The 17633-nt window shown below is 38.4% G+C and overlaps 1 protein-coding gene across 2 annotated transcripts in view; it reads right to left on the bottom strand.

Moving 5' to 3' along the window:
- SORBS1 (sorbin and SH3 domain containing 1) overlaps positions 1-17633 on the bottom strand; it is a 129213-nt gene that overhangs the window by 68793 nt on the left and 42787 nt on the right. For both annotated transcript variants that reach the window (XM_083364622.1, XM_083364621.1), the window contains exons 2-4: positions 15081-15136; positions 7724-7783; positions 4026-4148 (exon numbers count right to left, since the gene is read on the bottom strand). In XM_083364622.1, the coding sequence (XP_083220748.1) occupies positions 4026-4148; positions 7724-7783; positions 15081-15090 (193 nt within the window). In that variant the 5' untranslated portion in view covers positions 15091-15136. The remainder of the gene's footprint in view (positions 1-4025; positions 4149-7723; positions 7784-15080; positions 15137-17633) is intronic.

A 17633-nucleotide genomic window follows, 5' to 3' on the forward strand; every position in this document is an offset into this window, starting at 1 on the left:
TTTATTATTGTTGTTTTAACTGGGCACTGGTTTAATTTCCTTTTAACTTTTGTATTGTTATTTATATATGCCCTGTGAACCGCCCTGAGTCCCTAGGGAGAAGGGCGGTATAGAAATCAAATAAAACCTAAACCTAAACCTAAACTTTTTTCAGTCATTTGTCAATGGCAGCCATCAGTAAATGGCAATGTTGCTGTTGGCTGGGGCAAGACATAAAGAGCACAATTTGGGTTAGAAGGCAGAGAGTAGGCTCTCCTCCCTAAGGAAGTTGGGAATGGAATTTGAAAGACGCATAAATAAGAAGGAGAGAGGAAAGGAGAGAGAAATCTGCACAGGATTCTTGTGAGGATAATATAAATGTCCATGGATTAGTTGACATACTATCATACATAAAGAGCATGTGCAAGTCCACGATCAAGCCAAATCTCTTTTCAGTTTAGCATCTGGCCTACAAGGAAATCAACCAAAAAATATATAATATCAAGAATTTTACGCCAGTGGCTGTCTAGCTCTGCATATAATTAATGATTTAACAGAATTGTGTGATAAAGGAGGCACTAAAGAAAAATGTAGCCTACTAATTCAACTGTAGAGTTACAACAGAAGATTTTAGCAGACTTTGGTCATAACAGAGAAAGATCTGTCCATACTCTATACATTTTTGTGCGTGAATAAAGTTTCATTTCCTCTTTCATATATGAATAAAATAAATTACATTTGCGTGCATAAAATTCCATTCACATTTTACAAATGCACATGCATGCATAGAATTCTGTGAGCTGAAGTCCACACACGTTCTTTATTACCCTTACTATAACTAAAACAGATGGCTAAGTAGTTTTAACAGTACACTGTGTATATCAGTGCCACATTACAACATGCCTAGGGCGAATTATGATTACAGAATGGGCAGTGGCTGCTATAGCACATTATTGTACCCAGGAGCTATGTTATAGCAGGGTCAAGCAGACTTGCTAGGGCTACTGCTAAATATGAGAAGGCATCACAAGAGGAGAGGGACTATGACTTTAACATTTTTAATTCATGATTAAAAAACCAAAAAAATCCCCATGGAGATTACAGGAGGAAATTGATAATATTCTACTACATCCAAGGTCCCTACCAACCCTATTATTCTATGTTCTATGAATTGATGATTTATGGATTTGGGGATTAAAAAGGGTCAAAGAAGAAGGGAAAAAGAATAAAATGGAAATAATAGAATAGATAGATAGATAGATAGATAGATAGATAGATAGATAGATAGATGGATGGATGGATGGATGGATGGATGGATGGATGGATGGATGGATAGATAGATAGATAGATAGATAGATAGATAGATAGATAGATAGATATAGATAGACAGACAAACAGACAGACAGACAGGCAGACAGACAGATGGATGATAGAATATAGTAATAAGAACAGAAATCTTAACTCTGTTTACTTTTCTTTTTTAATAATTTTTATTTTTTATATATTATATACTAAAAATATACAAGAAAAATGGACATATAAAGGGAACGTTTCATGCAAAGATGGGCATGATAAAGGACCAAAATGGCAGGGACCTATCATAGGCAGAAGAGATTAAGAAGAGCTTATCTGAGCTTAACGTCCCTGATAACCATGATTGGGTGGTCACTGACCCTGAGCCAGACATCCTAGAATGTGAAGTGAAATGGGCCTTAGGAAATCCAAGCAACAACAAAGCTAGTGGAGGTGACAGTAATCCAGCTGAGCTATTCAAAATCTTAAAAGACAACGCAGACCATCTTATTTGTCTCTTGAGAAACCTATATGCAGTGGCCACAGGATTGGAAAAGGTCAGTTTACATTCCAATTCCAAAGAAAGGCAATGCCAAAGAATGTTCAAACTATCGCACCATTGCACTCATTTCACATGCTAGTAAAGTTATGCTTAAAATCCTACAAGCTAGTCTCCAGCAGTATGTGGATCGAGAACTACCAGAAGTACAGACAGGATTTCGAAGAGGGAGAGGAACTAGAGATCAAATTGCCAACATATGCTGGATCATGGAGAAAGCTAGGGAGTTCCAGAAAAACATCTACTTCTGCTTCATTGACTATGCTAAAGCCTTTGGTTGTGTGGATCACAAAAAATTGTGGAAAGTTCTTAAAGAGATGGGAGTACCAGACCACCTTGTCTTTCGAGAAATTTATATGTGGGTCAAGAAGCAACAGTGAGAACTGGACACGGAACCACTGATTGGTTCAAAATTGGGAAAGGAGTCCAACAAAGCTGTATACTGTCACCCTGCCTATTTAACTTATATGCAGAGCACATCATGAGAAAGGCAGGGCTAGATGAATCAAAAGTTGGAATTAAGATTGCCGGGAGAAATATCAACAACCTAAGATATGTATATACCACTCCAATGGCAGAAAGTGAAGAGGAACTAAAGAGCCTCTTGATGCGGGTGAAGAAGGAGAGTGCAAAAGTGGGCTTGAAACTCAACATTAAGAAAACCAAGATCATGGCATCCGGTCCTCTCAATTCCTGGCAAATAGATGGGGAAGAAATGGAGGTAGTGACACATTTTATTTTCCTGGGCTCCAAGATCACCGCAGATGGGGACTGCAGCCAAGAAACTAAGACACTTGCTCCTGGGGAAGAAAGCTATGGAAAATCTAGACAGCACACTAAAAAGCAGAGACATCACCCTGCCAACAAAAGTGCCAACAAAAGTGCCAACAAAAGTGCAACAAAAGGCCATGGTTTTCCCAGTTGCAATGTATGGCTGTGAAAGTTGGACCATAAGATAGGCTGAGCGCCAAAGAATTGAGGCCTTTGAACTATGGTGCTGGAGAAGACTCCTGCGAGTCCCTTGGACTGCAAGGCGATCAAACCGGTCAGACCTAGAGGAGATCAACCCTGACTGCTCTTTAGAAGGGCAGATCCTGAAGCTAAAACTCAAATACTTTGGCCACCTAATGAGAAGGAAGGACTCACTGGAGAAGAGCCTAATGCTGGGAAAGATTGAGGGCAAGAGAAGAAGGGGACGACAGAGAATGAGGTGGCTGGATGGAGTCACTGAAGCAGTAGGCGTGAGTTTAAATGAACTCCAGAAGATGGTAGAGGACAGGAAGGCCTGGAGGAATGTTGTCCATGGGGTCGTGATGGGTCGGACACAACTTCGCAACTAACAACAACAACAATAATACTAAAAATTCTATTTTTAAAAAAGTATAAATATATGTATGGTTGAAGAAAAAAGGATAGCTTGCAAGATTGGAAAGTAAGGAGAGACGTTATGTGAATGGAACTAATATACAGAAATCTACACTGAATTAAATTTTCTTTTTTCCATCTGCCTCCAGTTTCTTCACTACTTCCTTTTTCTACACTTTGTATAGTAGCGCTTACTCAGAAATGAACAGTGTGATGATTTTATGTCATCATGAGAACAAAAATATCCTAGAGAATGGCACGTCCTGCTCAGTACCCATTTAAGTATTCTTGCTCAGTTTGTTTACTATAATTATATATATATCTTTCTAAGTGAACACAACAAAATGCCATTGTAGTGAGATATCATAACCATTCAAGTAGAAGATATTTCCCCTTCCCACAAAAGATCAGTAGAATAAAAACAGAATTTCTTGAGCTTCTATGTAAGTTTACTTTTAAAACATTAAAGTGAGTTGTTTTACTAATCCTGAAAGAATGAATTCAAGTATTTTACATAAACTTAAAATACACACTTTGAATTTCTGAGACTTCATTCTTATATTCAAGTGCTGATTCATTCTTTATTTCACTGAAATTTGCACTGTCTTTGAAATGTTTATTTGCAATTATATTCTCTAATCAATCCTTGAAACTCACCTAAGCATCAATCAATTGAATCTCAGTATGCAATTTCAGTTAACAATCTACATACTTTATTATGGGATTATACTTTTTAAACCGGGGATTTATCTGTTAATCCAATCAAGGATCAGAGGATCAATGAATCATTTTGCTTTTCTGTGATATGATCTCCCAGACTGGGTCTTACTTTTGGTGTGCTGGATGTCTTGCGTAGACTTTGGATGGCTAACCCTGAGACTCTTCTCAGAAGCTGCAGATGCCCAAAGGGTCACAGCTCCTTTTCCCGTACAGATTTTGCTGGACTCCTGATCTACAGGGGGGAAAATGTTGGAATACTGAGACCTGAAAGTAATTTAAAATCATGATATATACATAATTATTATTTCATTATTACTTTAAAGCAAAATGATTTATTATTCACAATCCTGCTTAATTTATTTCCCATTCCATGCTTAGATTTGCGTATGTATTAACTACATTATTGTAGCACCTTTGCAGGTTTGTATTCTGCTTTTCTTTCATGCTGGCTGTTCTTCCAATATCAAGCTATCCCACTCCATCTTGTCCTTATAACAATCCTATGAGACATGGTAGACTGAGGCTTAGTAATCACCCAACATCAAGAAGCACACACCTTAACTGTGTGAGGATTTGAACATGGGACTCCTCAGTTATAGCCCAACAGTTCAAAAATCAAATTTCCAAATCAAAACAATGAAACTAAGAAAGTGGGGAGTAAAGCAAGAATGCATAGAAATTAAATACTTATACTCAGTGCTTTTTTTCTAAAAAAAAAAAAAGGTGCCGGAACTCAGAGGTGCTGTCACTGGGAGCAATGCCGGTATCTTGCTACGGCGTCGCCACCCGTCCTTTGCATCCCCACCCCTGTGGCTCGGAGCCACATGCTGTGGGGATTCCCCTCTCCACAACCGCCATAGGGATTCCCCTCCCCACAGTTGCCATGCCGCAGCCTGTGCTGAGCCCCCACCCAGAGCTGCTCCGAACTCTGACCCAGAGCTGTGTTCCTCGTGGCAGTGGTCTCCAGCGCCAAACAGCTGATGGCCTCTGGCACCGGCACTCATTCACTTACTGCCCCGTCACTTCCAAATGCAGTAAGTGAGTGAGTGAGCAAGTGGCGTTTGGAAGCGTTTGGAAGTGATGGGGCAGTAAGTGAGTGAGTGAATGAGCAAATGGCGTTTGGAAGCGCTGGGGCAGTAAGTGAGTGTGTGAACGAGTGTGCACGTTCAGCAAATGTGTTGACATTTCTAGGCCTCTTTCCAACCACATCCAAAAAAAATTGTAAAAAACTTTGGAATTCTCAATGCTGTGTTTGGTGTTTCCCAGCACTCTGTTACTGGAAGGAAAAAGCAATCCCTACTGCGTTACTGGATGAGAAATATTGGTTGGAAAGTTGGCATTTCTGGATGTAATACAGATATTTTGGACTTATTTTTGTTTCTTTGCATGTTTGATATTTTTAAAAAGGCATATGCTACTGACTATGCTTATGCACATATTTATTTATTTATTTATTTATTTATTTATTTATTTATTTAATTTGTATACCGCCCTTCTCCCGAAGGACTAACATCTTTTGCTACGATACATGACCACTGCTTGTCCAGAATGTGAAAAGTGAAAGATTGTGACTAAACAAAATTTTAATGTACAGATAATACCACCAGAAATTATTTTAGCCTTTTTAATAAATGTTGTTATTGATGTTAAGCTCACCATGGAAAACATCATATATTGTTATGTATATACTAGGTTAATTATTTAAACACTGAGGTGCAACATAACTAGATTCTAAAATAATCTATTTTTCAAAACACACAACAGTCCAAACAGTAAAAGTAAAGTCCAAATTAAGAATATTTCATTCTTAAGAATTGTTTAATTTAAAGTGGTTTAGTTGTAATAGATGGTTATAGATTCAAAATAGTTTTCAAGAGTGTTTACAAAAGATACTATATTTTCCTAGCATCAGCTAAATTAGATGTTACATTAAGAAAAATGTTTCTCATTTCTTTCCTGTTACCTTTATTGATTTCATTGCAGAGATGTTAACATAGGAAATAGATTATTTTGTTATCTAATTTTACCTTCCAAAAGACAAAAGCAGATGAAAAATGTCAGGTTATTTCCTGTTGGCTTTTTTGAATTAAATTCTAAAAGTTTAATTCCTAAAGAAGTAACCTTGTAAATAATTTTAATGTCCTCCTCTAGTGCAGGGTAGGCAACCTTGGCTCTTTTATGACTCAAGGACTTCAACTCCCAGAATTCCTGAACCAGCATGGCTCAACTTGGAAACCTCTCCTTTCCCTCAGCGTGGCTGGCTCAGGATTTCTGGGAGTTGAAGTCCACGAGTCATAAAAAAGAACCAAGATTTACCCCTCCAATAGGCTTTTGAAAGCCAATAGAGGGAGCTTTTTTTTTCTTTTGCAAAAAAAGGTGCCGGAACGCCATTCTGAGCGTTCTATGAGAAAAAAAGCCCTGCTTGTACTGCATTTTAGAACAACTAATATGAGTCAGTTATGATTGTATTTTTTCCCATTCTTCAAACTTTCTGTAATGCTTAACAAATGACATCCTTAAATGGATGAATATGACAGTGCTTCCCTCATCAAAGTAGTAAACTTGCATCTTTATTTTAGCACTTCAGCACAGAAGTGAATTTATCAGATATCTTTTGTTTAAGATATGAACTTTTTGAGTTCAAGATGCCCCATCTTGAGTTCAAAAATGCTATTCTGATCTCATCAAAAGTATTCTATCAAGTGTGGAACAATTTTGGAATTGTTAAAACAGGTTTGGGACACTCTCAGAAATACTGCAATCATTTCAAATTTAAATCATTATAATATTAAAACAAGGTATTTCAAGCTTGAAAAATTTGAAATTCAAAAACCTTTGAATATTTTCCCATATATTTCTTTCTAGTCTATCTATTTTGTATTGTGCTTATTTATTGCCAAGTGTTCAATCCACCCTTAATTACTCAACTCTTCTATATTGTGGATAAAACTGAATTCATTCGGTTCCTTATGAATCTTGGTGGAGCAGTGGGCTAATGCCTCCTTAAGTAACACCAGCTGCCTGCAATTAGTGCAGGTTCGCATCCCACCAGGCTCAAGGTTGACTCAGCCTTCCATCCTTCCGAGGTAGGTAAAATGAGGACCCAGATTGTTGGGGGCAATAAGCTGACTTTGTAATAATGCCGCTTGGGGGTGTGTATGAAAGCCCTAACAAGCAGGCATATACATAGAATGAAGGCTACTGCTAAGCTTGTAAGCCGCCCTGAGTCTTCAGAGAAGGGCGGGATATAAATGGAATTAAAATAAATAAATAAAATAAATAAATAAATCTTCCATTTTACCCCTTGGGATCTACCTGAAACTACCATCAAATCATAAATCTCATCCACCTAGTATACACTGAACTATTACAAAATTTTACACCACCTTACTGCAGAACTGTGGTGCTGAAGCACAAATATTCACAAATTTTCATTATTTTAACATGGAATTCACCTTAAAACACAAACATCCCATATCCTTTTTGATTTCCCACCCTTCTAGGAAGTCACTGTATTAAACTTTGCATACAGTAAAGGTCAGAAGAAACATCTGGTAGAATCGATAAACAGATTAAGTTTAAAGTTCTTTACTAACAAAAACAGGCCTATTTCATCCCAATCATCAAAATTTCCAGTAGAGAAGAACTTCTGAAAAGCTGCCAGAACACCCCCAAAAGAGGTGGATGACAGATCACAGCATGATCCAGATGAAATAAAAAGAATCACTAGATTTTACACATACCAAAAAGCAGCAACTGCCCTGTGGGAATAAGTACTGGAAATATCTTTGTTTTAATCCCACAAACCTTTCTCATGCTGGTTTATATTCAGTGCTAGTCCATTCACAACATCATCTTCTTCGGTTTCTGAAAAATTGGCAGATATGATCAGTATAATATCCTTCCAATATGGTTACGTCAGGTTAGTAAAACGGCTAAACAACTGTACTGTACCCATTGCAGGAAAAAAAAGCCAGCAAAAATGACGAAGAAGAGACCTGGATAAGAAAATTGTATGTAGTTGTCATTCTAGATCAGGGGTGTCAAACTCAATTTCATTGAGGGCTGCATCAGCATTGCGGTTGCCCTCAAGGGGCCGGGTGGGTATGGCCAAGGTGGGTGTGGCCTACTGGGTGGGTGTGGCTAGAGTGCGTATGGCCTACTGGGTGGGCATGGCCAGCTCTACATCGTTCCCATCAAGGGTGCCTATGGGGGCCTGGGCAGGAGTGGGACAGATCTGAGGGTCTCTGGCAGAAGGAGGGTCTCTGGGCCAGGGCCAAGGCAGTGGGGGCCGTTCCCTCGCTGTTTCCAGGATGGCTTCACGGGCCACATGAAACCACTTCGCAGGCCGGATCCGGCCCCCGGGCCTTGTGTTTGACATGTCTGTTCTAGATACAGATGGGGATTCTAAACTAAATGTTATGTTCCTGCTTAATAGTTATACATACCATATAATGAATTGACTAATTGCTGGTGTTAAACATTTTTTTATTATTCATGAAAAAGATACAGCAAAAGTTAAAACTTGGCCCAAAAGTTGGTAGGAAAAAAACTGTCAGAGGAAAAAACAACAGCAAAAAAACAAAAAAGAAATTGTGATCCAGTCCATCATATGCCAAGTCCATTTAAGAAGTGGATACACAGATAACTTCGGTATAATAACATTATTTCTCACAATAAGGAAGTCTTGGCACATTCTATGATACAAATGCCCATCTGCATGAGGATTTGATGGCAATTTGTTCGCAGATGTAACGATGAGCCTTAAGCTAGCTGCACAAGGGCATAGAACAGAGTTTCTAAGGAAGAGGAAAGGTGCTATCTTCTGGGAGGAGACTTGATGAGAGGAAAAGTTGTCATTTGTCCACCTGGATCCATCTCCAAAATGCTTTTCTCTCAGACAGCCTAGCTTTTGGACCTGGCCTCCTTACCTGAATCAGATTTTCTTTTCCTTGTTACCCCATCATGCTTGATTCAAGACTTCTGATAGCCCTGGAGATAAGGCTGCCATCTTCTGGAGAGTCCAAAAACCAAGGGTGCCCACTTTATGTATGTATCAGAGAGTATATGCATATGACAGCAGACAGTTCTGAAAGTGTGTGCATCTATTTCAAGTGCAGCTGATTATTTGGAAGAATATATCGCAGGAAGAAAGGAACAGGAAACACTCTGGGAGCAATTCTTGAGAAGATTGCTAGTAGAAATGGAGCAGAGTGGATAAAAGATGAGAAGTCTCACCTTTTATTAATTTTCAGTCTGACAAAAGAAATGATGGTGATAGGAAGAATGACTTCTTTATTCTACAATGCATGTCAGCTGGAATTGCTGGAGGTGTATTGTTATGGAGGCAAGAGAACAAGAGTAAGTAAAGCATTATGGTATGAACCATTAAAAAGGGGTGGGCTCAGTCTTCCAAATGTTAGAAATTATTGGGTAGCTAATCAATTAAGGGTGGTCCCAGATATTATAGCAGTAAATAGAGATTTATTATGGCAGGGCTTTTCAATCAGTGGTACGAGTACCACCTGTGGTACATTGGCACCTGGAAGGTACGCGACCGTCCTAGAAAAGTGGTAGCGGGGGAGAGGAATGAGCTGAGCCGGTGGCAGCACCGCACAAGCCTGAGTGAGAGATGGCTGGAGCTGCAGGGCTGTCAGGGCTCAGCGGAAGCGCCAGGATCAGCACTTCTTCGGGGCTGTCAGGGCTCAGTGGAAGCGTCAGGCTCAGCGCCAGGCTCCAGCTGGAGCCGGGCGCTGATCCTGGTGCTTCTGAGCCCAGAAGAAGTGCTGATCAGCTGGAATATTGCAGCATCTCCATGGTCTTGTGATTTACATTCAGAGGCTTGGCAACTGATTCATATTTGTGACGGTCACAGTGTCCCAGGGTCATGTGAAGTGACCAAAACCTGCTGCAACCACCCAGCAGATGGGGGGAATAAAAATCAAACACACCCCACCCCCACTGCCAATCCTCAACAGAAATGCTCACAACAATGAAAACTTTGGACAGGAGGAAGAGCGCCGCTGGGTAGGCAGGCAGGTGTCTTGCTCGGCTGTGGCTTGGGGGGCACTTTTTTCAGTGCCATTGTAACTTCAAACAGTCACTAAGTGAAGTGTTGTAAGTCAAGGACTACGTGTACTTCATCACTTTTTTCCTTTCAATTTTTTTTTAGTCATCAAGTTTTTGACACCTTGCTAGGAGACTGGTGGTACTCGGATGTTGCCATATCCTAAAAGTGGTACAATGGGTGAAAAGGTTGAAAAGCCCTGTATTATGGAGATATATAGAATTGAAGGAATTAAGGGAAATAGGCGATCCTATAGAAACCTATTTGTTTAAAAAGGATATTAAAAAATTGTTAAGAGAATTCAAAATCTCTTTTTAAAAAATTTGATAGAGTTATGGAGTAAATGGAGATATTGGTTAATGCCAGGAATTTCTCCTTTAACACCAGTAGTAGAAATGGAGAAATTCCCTAAGATTGAATTGAAAGATTGGATTAGTAAATTTTTTAAAAAATCAGATATATAAATGGGAAGACTGGAAGAACAACATAAAGAATATAATACAATTAAAGAATGTTTTATCAGATACTAAATTAAATTGGTTGAATTTAATACAATTAGAGAAATGGATAAAAATGGAAGAAAAATTCAAGGTGAAAGATAGACAGTTAACAAAATTTGAAATGATTATAAAATAAAGTGAGGAAAATGAAGAATATATAGGTAAAGGAAGAATTAGGAAAATATACAGAATATTAATTGAACTAGATGATCAGGCAAAAGGTTTAAAATTAATCTGGGAAACAGATTTAGGAGAAATAAACAATAAAGATTGGAAAAATATTTGGAACAGAAGAGTATATATGTCAGTTAGAGTTAAGGAAAATGGATATAAAGTGATATAGAGGTGGTACCTAACACCACGTAAATTAAATCAAATAGATGTTAAATATACAAATATTTGCTGAAGCTGCGAGAAAGACATTGGAACATATAAACATATGTGGTGGGATTGTGATAGCGCACAAAAGATATGGGTGGTTAGGGAAATTAGAGAACTTTTGAAGGTAAATTTAGATATGTCACCGAGGATTGCATTACTGTTACTGGTAGAAAGACAAGATATAAATAAAGCAAAAAAAGAATTGATTGTAAATTTGATAATGTGCAGCTAGATTAGTGATGGCTAAATATTGAAGACAGAATTGGGTTATTCAAAGAAAGAAGTGGTATAGTGAAATATGGAATATGGCAATAAATGATAAATTAACAACAGAAATTAAATTTAAAAAAGGGATGATTAAAGTAAATAATTGTAATGAAATATGGGATGGTTTTATAAAAACAGTCTTGGTAGAAGGCAAAGGGAATAAACCTGCTCAAGAATATATGCTGTTTTGGAGGGGATAAGGGCACAATTGAAATATATTGTATATTGTTAGTTGTTATATGAAAAGAAATATAGGTAATCAAAATGGTCTCCAGGGGTGTGGGTGCACTGTAGTATTTGTATTTTTATATACTGTTTTTTATTTAGATTTATATGTATTATGTTTGTATTATTTGTATTTGAATAAAATAAATTTTAAAAATGTGGAATGTACATCTTCAGCCCTATTGCTATGGCTGGGGAGACCAGGATGAAGCAAAACACTGGGACTCAAAATGCCCCTTGCTCTCTAGCAATAGCCCTTCTTAAGCTGTCTATCTGGAATGATCTCAAGAAGTCACTGTGATGTAACCCAGCCTCTTTTCCTGGGGAAGTTCAATGTCCATGCTAAGCCCAATAAAAAGAAGCTCAGCAGTTTGTATCCACCATGCAACTATGGCCATATCTTAATTAGTATCTCACCCTACGCATGCGGTACGGAAAGGTCAGTAAGGCCTGAATCAAAATACCCGTAGGTTAGCATGAAACAAGATCTGTAGATATTCTCACTCATTTTATGAGGTCAGACAGAAGATCATCAGGCTGCTTATAGTATGCTATCAAGTTCATGAAATGCTAGATGGGGTTGAGAAGAGAAGAATGGGGAAAGCCCCACCTCATTTTGGTGCAGGTTGATACCACATGATCTTTATACAGAACTCCCAAGTATGGGCTAACCAGTGCAAACTACAATTACTTCTTGCAGTCTGAGAAAATGCTTCAATGTTTCTGGTAATACAATCCTGCACAGGCTTTTTTAGCTACTGCATATTAACTTGCTCATTTTCAGTTGGCATTCCACTAGGATCCCTCATGTCTTCCAATCTTGTGCATTTGAATTATGTTATTCAGGACAGCTCGTAATGCAAGAAGTAAAATGCTTCATCTGGGCCATGTGACAAGAGAAAAGGCCTTCTCAGCAGCCACACTTACATTCTGGAAGTCTCTACCTTGGGAAGGGAGATTAGCAGGTACCTAAACAGAATAACAGAGTTTAAAGCAACCTTGGAGGTCTTTTAGTTAACCCCCTGCTCAGGCAGGAAACCCTGTATCATTTCAGACAAATGGTTGTCCAATCTCTTCTTAAAAATTTCCAGTGTTGGAGCACCCACAGCTTCTGGCAGAAGTCATTCCACTGATTAATTGTTCTATCAGGAAATTTCTCCTTAGTTCTAGGTTGCTTTCTCTCTTAGATTAGATTCAATCATTGCTTCCTGTCCTGCTTTCAAGTGCTTTGGAAATAGGTTAGCCCCCCCTATCATTTGTGGCACCCTTTTAGATATTGGAACACTGCTATCTTATCACCCCCCAGTCCTTCTTTCATTAAACTAGAGATACCCAATTCCTGCAACCATTATTTGTATATTTTAGCCTCCAGCCCGCTAATCATCTTTGTTGCTCTTCTCTGTACTCTTTCCAGTCTCAACTATTTTTTATATTGTGGCAATCAAAAGTAGATGCAATATTCCCAGCGTGCTCTTACCAGGCATTTATAAAATGGTACTAACACTTCACATGATCTTGATTCTATCCTGATAGTGCAGCCTAGGACTGTGTTAGCTTTTTTGGCAACCACCCCACACTGCTGGCTCATACTTAGTTCCATTAGAACTCCAAAATCCCCTCACAATTAACTACTATTGAGCCAGGTACCCCCTGTCCTATACTATATCCGTCCATTTGGTTTTCTGCCATAAATATAGAACCTTACTTTTCTCTATCTGAATTTCACTTTGTTGGATAGGTCCCAGCGTTCATGTATGTTGAGATGCATCTGGATCTTGGGCCTGTCTTCTGGGCTGTTGGCCATTCCTGCCAGCTTGGTTTTGTCTGCAAATCTGATGAGTTCCCCCTTCTATCCCCTCATCCAAATCAATGATGTAGTTGTTCATGCAGACAGATAGTCCTCCTTCAGCGATCACATATTCAGTAACTATTCAAAGTTACAAAATCACTGAATGAGGAAATTTATGACCAGTCCTCACAGTTGCAGCCATTACGGAGTCCCTGAAATCCCCTGCAACTCATCCTGCAACTCAGGCATTTTGCAAGTAGCTCACAGTTACAATGGTTGCAGTGAACTACAGTCATTTGCAGCCTTCAGTGCTGGCTTTTGACAAACAAAAGTCCATGGGGAAGGCAGCAGAAGTTGCAAATGGCAACTACATGAATATGGAATACACACAGGATTCGCTTAACAATGGCAACTGGAACTGCCACAACTACTATCGTAAATCAGTGTGGTCACATGACAACACGGTTCGTGACTGTTGCTTAGCAACAGAGTTGCCAGTCCCAATTAAGAGAGGATTATCTGTATTCTATCAATGGGTTAAGACTTCTAACTTTTCTTTTCCAGGAGGATGCTATCTTTTGACTCACTCTGCTTTGTAATTTTTATTATGTATTGCTGCAAATAGATATTTTAGCCATTATACACATTACTCATATGAATCAACTGTACAAAATGTTCATTAAAGAAAACAATTTTTAAAGAATCTTCAGTTCTCATTCTTCCTGTATTCCTTTTAATAAAATAGTGGTTTATCATTTATTATATTTTCAAGACTACACTGTTTAGCCATATTTCTCAGTTCATTTGCAATAAAATGCATTAAAAATCAAACTCCTGCAAGGAGTTCAAACAATAGAAACAGTTTTCAGCAAACAAATTGTTTTATCAGAAAAGAATTTCTAAGTTAAATTTGACTCGTTAGTAATATGAAAAATGGCTAGTGAAGTCACCGTAACAGCCCCTGGTCCACTAATGAGCTAAATATTTACCACATTGTACATAATAATTAATAGATCTTTCATCTTTAGTGTTGCTTGGTTGGGAACTAGCAATTTCTAACATTCTCGTGCATGCTGACAGCTCGATTTCTCTAATACTGTATGCCCTTTATTAAACTTGCTAATGGAGCACCTAACTGTAACTACATTTGTTAAATGTTTTTAGCACAACCTTTATTTTTGGTTCCATAGCAACATTAACTCACAATACCTCAAAGCAATAAAGGGGCTGAATGACTTTCTATGGTGTACACATTTGTAAAAATGCTTGCTGGGCAAAACTGTTGTCCCATTGTCCTGAACAAATCCACTGAGGACCTTAACAACTGCTGGGTCCTCCTGGAAGAGTGGAGAAGAGGGAGAAGAGATGCTGAGTCTCTCTCTTTCTCCCTAGCACATTTCCTTATACTAGATCTTAGGTTACAAGCGCAAGACTGGGGGCTGAAGGATCAGCCAGAAGCCCAGATCTATAATGGGCTTCTGAACTGTGCCTTTAGGTTGAATTTGTGGCCTATTCCAGTTTCCTATTGAAGATTATCTCCTTTGGACTGCTGTTCCCCTATCTTATATCTGGCTGTATATCAGTGAAATACAGACTGCTGTTTCCCCCTTGAGGTAACCATTGAAGTTACAGAAATCTCTGGCCAAAACAGTTGTGCATCTAAGCACCAGCTCCCCCAGCTGTGTTTTCTTACTACTGAAAATAAGTAAAACTTTATGTATCTGTCATGAATCATGAAGGGAGGCTCAGCCAATCTCAATGTATACATGGTTGTATTTTGACAAAAAAAGGTTCATTTATTCATGTAACATACAATTCAAAGTCTAAGGTCAGGAAGAAATGTCTTCTACTAGTTGTGAAGATGAATATGCTGATCGACATATACTTACAGCAGTTTTTCCTAGCATTTCAGAACAAAAAGAAAGTCAAACTTACCTGATGTCATGGCACCAAAGGATCCTGGTTTAGGCACAGGCAAATTTGGATCCTCTCTGTGAATTAAAAAAAAGGAGAATGATATTAACTTATATTATACTTTTAAAAATAAGCTCCATATTGCTAGATTATAAATATGCACTAAGCCACACTAAGATTATCATTGTTACATTGATTAAAAAATAGCTTATTTGTAAGTATCATCAATTTAGGCATACTAGATAATGGAAGGATCACTCCAAAGTGCTTTTATTGTATTGTACAAAGTGTATAGTACTATAACTACAATCAGGTTATTTAGAGGCTTCAAATAGGTAACACTGGATGTGATAGGAAAAAAGATTTAGGACATGGGTCTTCAAACTTGGCCCTTTTATGACTTGTGGACTTCAACTCCCAGAATTCCTCAGTCAGCAAAGTTAAGTCCACAAGTCATAAAAGGGCCGAGTTTGAAGACCCCTGATTTAGGAAAACCAGCATGCTGAAACCTTTGTCCCACCTGTAGCAATTATGTAATTATTATATGTGTAATAGATAAGGGAGGGAAGTTGGAAAACAGAGAGCTACAGGACACCTCTTACTATGTTAGTATATTGTAATATATTGTACTTATGGTACAAAATAAATCAGCCAATAAACTAGAGGACACCTCCTCTACAGGTATACACAACCAGTTCCCAGTCATGAGGAAGCACAGGATTCTAACAAACAGACATTCTGCCTCAGGACGCAAAAGAAACATCTAACAGGACCACAAGCTCTTAAAAACAAACAAAGAAGCAGCCCATTTAAGAAAATGAGGAAGATTATCAAAGCTTTACTCTGTGATTGCTATAAATAGCTAGCCACCTTCTGCAAAGATCAGGGATTTAACAAGCCTCCCACCCTCAACAGATTTTCACAGCATCTCTCCCTCGCCCTCTACAGAAGCAAGCAAGCACACAATTTGTAAGAGGAAAGGAAGCAAAGCTATAAAGAGAAGATATATATTTAAATGCCCCATTAGCATTAAGATACTCCATTTTCAACTGGGAAGGTAAAGAAGTTGAATACATGGATAACTTGCAGGTTTCTGCTCACTATACTTTGATAAATAACATACGCAACATTTCTTTCCATGTGAGCAGGCATGCAAGTGTGCACATTTGAGGGATTGGTGAGTAAGGAAAGGAACAAGCCATCTTGTGAGAAATGCTTCTCACAAGCAAAGGAAACCTTCAAGGTCTGGAAGATGACTTTTTAGGGGGACCATAAGAAGAGGGAGCAGCATTTTCTCACAGAAGGGACTATTTAATTTTATTATTGATTGTGCAAGAACTGAATTACAGACTACACCTTTTCCTGCATTTGCCCCAAAATGTTTGCTTTATTGTTAATGGTTGCTTTATGCTAAGCAATGGGGCTGCTCAAAACAGACAGTTTCTGCTCAAAAGTCCCAGAGGTGAAGATCTTCAGATGAGAACTTGGCACTGAGATGGAAGTGGGAGAATGACTGGACTGGAGTCCCAAATATGTCGTCCTCCATGGAAAAGCAGAAAGAATTTTGGCTCAGGAATTTCATGGCCCATACAGGAATGTGCAGAGAATGAGAAATGCTCTCCAGGTGAGCTGTGCAGGTAAGTGTGAGATCTTATTATTGATAGCCAGTGTTAGATTCGGACTGGGAAGCCTGTGAGCCCAGGCATCTCTGGGTAACTTTGTGGGGAATCAGTCTCTCTCAGACCAACCTATTATAGGAACTGCTGCCCCCAAATACCCTGGACACGGTCTTAAGTTCCTTAAAAAACAAAGGTTATACATTTAATAAATAATGTTGCATATAATTTGTTTAAATCTGAAATGATACCATAGGGAGCTCCTATATGGTCAAAATCAGTTTCTTTCAAAACATTTGAGAAGTATAGTAAGGCTCAAGTTAATGGACCATTTGCATAGGGAAGTGCACCCATTAAAAACACATTTACATCATTTGCTTCAATTCATATCATTTGCAGTAAAACATTAATTAGTGGAGAAAGATTCAGTTAAAATAAACATGAGGAAGAGATTCCAGGGAAACATTATCCATTTTATTCAAAGCTAAAGTGAGGTCTTGCTGTATCCAAAAATCATCACTTGTCTTATGCTTGGGATGTAGAGAGATCTTGTATATCAGTACTCAACAGAATTTTTTTTTTATTGAAAAGTTTTAACATACAATTTTCCTTTAAAACCCCCCTCCCCCTCCCTTCTCCCCCCCTACCTCTCCCCCCTCCCCCCCTCCCCCCCGACTTCCCAGAGCTAAATACAAGGTATATATATAAAAAGCAATCATAAACAATCATATACTAACAACTATAAACTCTAAAATCCATCACTCTCTAGCTTATATAGGATAAAACAAGCCTTAGTAATATTAAATATATATAAAGAAACTAAAATAAAAAAAGAAAAAAAAGAAAGAAGACTTATTCAAATGCTACATAAAACTTCTTAACCCTATACTTGTTCTGGATAAACTCAATCCATTTTCTCCATTCCATAATATAGCGTTCTTGCGAGTGATCTTTCAAA

This window comes from Vipera ursinii (genome assembly GCF_947247035.1).
Source record: "Vipera ursinii genome assembly, chromosome: 5".
Lineage (NCBI taxonomy): Eukaryota > Metazoa > Chordata > Lepidosauria > Squamata > Viperidae > Vipera > Vipera ursinii.